This window comes from Gymnogyps californianus, chromosome 5 (genome assembly GCF_018139145.2).
Source record: "Gymnogyps californianus isolate 813 chromosome 5, ASM1813914v2, whole genome shotgun sequence".
In the NCBI taxonomy this organism is placed as follows: Eukaryota; Metazoa; Chordata; class Aves; order Accipitriformes; family Cathartidae; genus Gymnogyps; species Gymnogyps californianus.
In genome coordinates, this window is record NC_059475.1 from 36482681 (window position 1) to 36488680 (window position 6000).

At 38.6% G+C, this 6000-nt stretch overlaps 1 protein-coding gene across 1 annotated transcript in view; it reads left to right on the top strand.

The window, feature by feature from the left end:
* The window catches only part of RASGRP1 (RAS guanyl releasing protein 1), a 44098-nt gene extending 38098 nt beyond the window's left edge, over positions 1 to 6000 (top strand). Inside the window, exons 16-17 of the mRNA XM_050898086.1 lie at positions 1657 to 2030; positions 3488 to 6000. Coding sequence (XP_050754043.1) covers positions 1657 to 2030; positions 3488 to 3622 — 509 coding nt within the window. The 3' untranslated portion in view covers positions 3623 to 6000. The remainder of the gene's footprint in view (positions 1 to 1656; positions 2031 to 3487) is intronic.

Below are 6000 nucleotides of genomic sequence, written 5' to 3' on the forward strand. Positions count from 1 at the left end.
AAGTAACACCATTCCAGTTCTAGTCTGAATAAGTAAGGACTCCCTTTCTGGGAGATCTCTTGTCACACTACACAATGTGTGGTGCACAAATTCCACAAAAACTGAGTAAATCTTCTGCCGGACTCTCATGAGAACTAGATGCCATGAACTGAACAGCTGACAGGTTCCCTTAACTCTCTCACCTTGTGACAAGCAGGTCTTGGTACACTCCAGTTTTTACCACTGTTGTCTCACTAAGTGACTACTGCACTGTTACAGTTCTGACTCAGATTTCAATGTGGAGTTTATAAAGTCAGTTTACTTATGTATCTGTGTGCTAGGAAAACAGAGAGCTAATTGTGTTTATTTTTTCCACTTCAGTAGCTGAATCTACAACTCCTCTTCGTCCATCCATCTTTCATTTAATCAGACATGAAAAATCTACACTTCTTTGTTCTTTTCTCCTTATATCAAACAAGCTGTATAAACTTTTCATGTTGTGTATTACCATGTAGGCCTCCAAAGGAGGAAGTGTTGTCCTTGATTAAGACCTCAGGCTACTTTTGTTTTGTTTCTCTTTTGATTTTGATGTTCCAACTCTCTCCACACTCACTTTCTTTTAATTTCTCTCCTGCTCTTTGCCTGTATCTCATGTTCTTCAAATCTACTTCTTGCCACTTTGATATCAATCTTTTGTGTTGTATTTAAGATTCATACTGCTGGATTCCATCTTAGGCTTCCTGTTAGCACTTATGTGGAGCACAATGCAGCCAATTTCTCTTGATAACTGACCATATGCATCTCCATGATGGCACCCACAATGGCTGCAGCACTGCATAATAATCACCTCGTGGGATGTCACGCTTATAGAGAGATTGAACTGTAGCATGTTGCCCCATCATCACCCAGCACGCCAGAATGTGGTACCTCTCAATGCTATGTCCTGCCGAAGAATGAGAATTCAGGTCTAGGTTGAAGGTGTAAGCCTCATCTGTTCATCCGTATCCTCATTTAATTCTCCAGAGCCTGCAGCAGCTACTGGACTTTGTTCTTTCCCCTCAAGTGTTTGAACATGCAGTCTCACTTTGTTTTCTTCCCAACAACAGAAATTACTTTATCTGAAACGGGTCTTTTTTAAATCCTTTAATCACATCTTTTGCCCACTGCTTCTAACATTGTGGGATTTTCCCCCCCTCCCTCAGTTTTTACTTTTAACTGCAAAAATAGAAGTATTTTAGGATGACCTATAAAAAGCAGTGTAAAATTAAAAATGTCATTATTTCACCTTTATAAAGTGGATAAGTTGTATCTTACAGCTGCAAGTTGTGATAACGCTGAACTAACACCCAGGTTTAATCTTCCAGCCCAATCGCTAAGCTCAATGGTCTATATAAAATCTCTTAGCTGTCTAGAGGTTTTTTTCTAGCTGACCTTGATGGCACACCTGTTTTCCTCTTACTGATCCCTATTTATGTTACTGAGACAGGACAAAGAGTTGTTCCAAGAGACACAACATGGAGAAACTTCCAGTGACACCTGTTTTGGAGAGCAATGAATGTAAAATCAATGAAGAATAAATGTTGTTTTATTTATTAAAATCATGTTTAATTACTGTGCCTCCTGTTTCTCCTTTCCTGGGATAAGATCTTGACTCAATTTACTGTACATATTCTACAGGACAAGAGGAAGGACCGTTCACATTTCCTAATGGAGAAGTAGTGGAACACAATGAAGACAGCAAGGACCGAACCATTATGCTCATGGGTTCCTCAGCTCAGAAAATCTCAGTGAGACTGAAACCAGCTGTGGTTCATAAAGGTACACAGACTGATCCCATACTGCTGGCTGGTGATGTATCTCGTAGGCAGACAGAGAAGAAAGAACATAGGATGCCAGAAAATCCTTATCTCCAGGCAGCTCCACCATCCCCATGTCCAAGCCCAATTCTAGGCCGCAAAAAGGCGTATGTTAAATGGGAAAACAAGGACTCCAGCCAGAAAATGAAGGAGGAGCATCACAGCTGTAAACCCTCATACCAGGAACTTGAGCAGGTACATACCTGATGAAACAAATTCTGGTTTACACAACAGTACTGTAAAGTGGTTGGAGGGCGTGGGGGAGTGGCTGGGTGGGAAGGTGTCACCTTACTCCAGTGCAGTTAATTGCCAGAACAATCCATGAGTGGCATCATAAATTCTTAGCCACTTTAACTCCAGCAATGCTTCACTTCAAGCATAAATTTTAGTACTAGTATAGGGCTTAGGGAATAAATTTGGAAGCCCTTGTTATGATTAGACTGATCCCTGTCAGTCTTAAAAGTGACAGGCAAGAATGTGAACATAATCCAATCGCTTAGAACAGGATGTTACTCCATAAAACAAGTACCATAGTCCTGAATTTCTTCCTGCTTTTGGTGGCCTCTGCTCCCCTAAGTGACAGAATATACAGGGCGGGGAGGGCGAGGAGCTCTGCTTTTGTTCAACTGACGGTGAATCCCTTCTCTTTTGTTTTGGTAACTTTAAGTCACCAAGAAATTTTGCTGTGTGAACAGACATGATGCCTCTTGCTAGATTTCACCTGCATCAGCCCAGTTGTGGCTCACCTTACTCTACAAGTGTTCTGACAAAGTAGCTATTCGTAAGGCGGTGTCACCTCAGATTTGGCCCAAATTCAGGTTTGTAGAAACACCACCTTTCCAGACAGATTAAAGAGACTATCACAATATCAACAATGTGACTGATGGATGGATCCAGATATGATTATGAGGAACAAAGGCAGACTTATTTTCGTACTTTACTCATTACTATCACTATTCTGAGATGGATCAACATGGAAACAGTCCAACAACAGGACCACAGCCTGATCTTTGAATGATCAGTATAACTTTCAAAGTATCCTTTGCTGTTGATAAAGTGAGCTCATTTTTATGAAAGATGATTGGTTTATTAAGACAGTGATTAAGACAATTAGCAAGAATCTTCCAGTACAGACCACTTCTCTTTCAGTCAACAGTACATTCAATATAGACAAGGGTGTGAAGCGTGGATGTACTTGTAAGAACTGGTTCTTTAAAATGTCCCATTCATCTGAGTCCCACAATTTACACTTGTCCTTGCTCCCTCAGCAGATCCTGACCTCAATTACTGAACAGCAGCTGATGTTATAAATTAGTGTCTTACAGAAATTGATGTACAATAATCTATTAGTAGAGCAGTAAAGTGCGAGCTGTGTTCTTGTTTCCCCTAGATTACTGCTATTACGAGGAGCAGTGGAGGGTGGATAAATGCAGGTTGTGGACATGACATCAGATACCAGCTGCTGGAAAGTTTTAGAAGCATACACAAAGGATAGACCAGTGACTATGGAAATGTTCAAATAAGTTACTGGTTCTGTTCCACTGATAAGAGCTACACCAACTTACGTTTATGCCAGTCAACCTAAACATACAACCAGACAGTCCTGAAACAAATCCAAAATAAAATACCTTTTTTTTTTTTTTTTTGTTTAGGAAAGAAATATTCTAAAGGCAGACAATGAAGGTTTAAAGATCCAACTGGAACAGGCACATAAAACAATTGAATCTCTCACAATCCAGAGAAGAAACCATGTAGTCGACAACCTACAACACAGAGACTGCTCCTAGCAGACAAGAGAGGAAGTCTCCTGTGGAAGAATGTAAGACTGAAGGAGGGGTTGTGATAAAGCTGCTTTACCAAGTGAACTGGAGAGAGAGTCTGAAGGATGTTGAACAGAAATATTCTCTTTACTCAACACATTTCCATATTAAACATACACTCCCAAATGTATAAATCCATTCCTTTGACTTTTTAAGGTAATTTAGCATTATCTGTGCAATGAAAATAGTATCTTCTGGGTTTGCTTTTAAAAGGAGTGACATTGTTGCTGAAGTTTCTGTTCATGATGAAGACCATGTGGATTCCCCAGTGACTTGGCTGCCAGCACCACACCTTACTCTCCAAGTATTCTGACAAAGTAGCTATTCGTAAGACTCTGTCACCTCAGATTTGGCCCAAATTCAGGGTTGTAGAAACAAATATTCGATAAAGCTGAGTATTTAAGTAAAACTGTAGAAATATTCCATTAAGAGAAACAGTTCCTTCTTATTGTGGCTGAAACCAATTAAAATCATGAAGTGAACTGTCATCTTTATTTCCAAAGTTTAACAAGAATATTAAAATAAGTAGTTAAGCTAACAATATTTGATTCTTAGACTTTGTTAAGATAAACTGACAATTTTTTTAAACCTCTTTCAGAGCTTTAGAAGTCCTGCTGCTCAAACACTTACCTCTGTTAAGGTAAAATAGATGAGACTGTAGAGAGTTTACATTGAATACTGCTTCCATTTTTGTGTTCCATGCCACAGCTTGGAACACTTAGCCCTACTTATTTGGCTTAAGGGATAACTTGTTGTCCACATACGGTAGATACGGGACAAGGCTGATTATTTTTCTCTCATGTCAAAGTGGACGCCATTGTTGAGTAGAACCTTGAGGGCCATATTATGAGGGAAACTGTAATCCCAGTGCAACAGTTACTGTATTCCAGAGCTCCTAACATCTTCTCGTTCTAACCAAGGTTTTTCCATTTTCTCTCTCCTAGATTTCACAGGCACTTTAGGTAAAGAGTCAAGATGAGTGTGCTCTTATGTGTGTAAATTTTGTATAATAAAAGCTGCTAGGGAGGTAACTTAGTTTTCTTAAAGCTACAAAGTGTACATATTGTTAAGAGACAATGAAACAGTCTTTCAAGTTACTGATAAATCTACTTGTCAGAATAGCCAATTTTAAAATTGCATTTACGTTCCAAGAGAATCTGTACACTTACAGTTGTGTAAAACTTGCTTGCATTTATCAAACAGGGATTTCTCATCACACATTTAAAAATCAGAAACTTAAGACTTTGATATATTTATCTACAAAGTCCACTTAATGCTCCTCAAAACTTAGAAGTCCATTATAGATTGAAATTTAGTCAACCTATTACAATAGCATGTGTGCTTTGTGTTCAAAGTGGTATAAATGTACATTCCATCCACAATTTACAGTCATTATCAAGTATACAAATGCTTGATTTATAAAAAAAAGTCCATTTGAAACTACTTGCCAGTTTAGTGATTCTAAATTCTTGTTTTGAACTTGGATTGTGCTTGCATCTCCATGTATAAGTAAAAACAAATGGAGGGAAACAGTAGTAGTAGATTTTCTGTTACCTTACTGTAAATAACTGAAATGCATAGGACAAAAACCAGCAGCTGTGAAGATTGTGCAGCTTTTTTTCCTCATACACTAAGCCTGAATTATTAACAATTAACATGGAATTGCACTTTGATCAATGAAGCAATCAGAATGGCTTTCAGGTCATGTCTGCAAACTTGCTTTGCCCATTTTCTGTAAGCTTCTTGATTTCGTCCTCTATTCAGGGAACTACAGCAAGGCATATTTCTAACAGGCATTTAGCAAATAAAAGTCTGTTTCTGCAACAATTAAAATAAACAAGATAAAAGCTGAATATATTTTTACATATTTTGAAAATACCCCAAAAGAGTAGCTAAGGTAACTGCTCGCTTGTGGTCTAAACTCTGGATTCCAATAGAATTTGTGTGTATGCACGTATTTTGTCTGTGCTGGGGGGTAGAGATTATGAACAAACTCTTATTTAAAAAGAAAATTCCCTAACATCGGCAGCTGGCCCAAAGGCTACTGTGTTACTAGGTTGAGTACTTAATACTCAAAACTGAGTTATGACCATAAATTTGTACAGTCTTAAATGCTAACTTAATGTTTCTCTGTGTTGTCTTCTTGTTCCTACAAACAATCCGAATGACTTAGAAGGGATCTGTTTGCAGGACTGTCTCACAGAACAAGTATGTGGTGCTTCGTGTATGCTGAAAACTTCCTGCTTCAAAGAAGTCAGTTGATACCTGGAGAATTTCAGAGCTCTCAAAGTACCTTCAGGTTCTCTGTTTGCCCAACTCCCCTTACAGTTTCTCTCTCTCTCTCT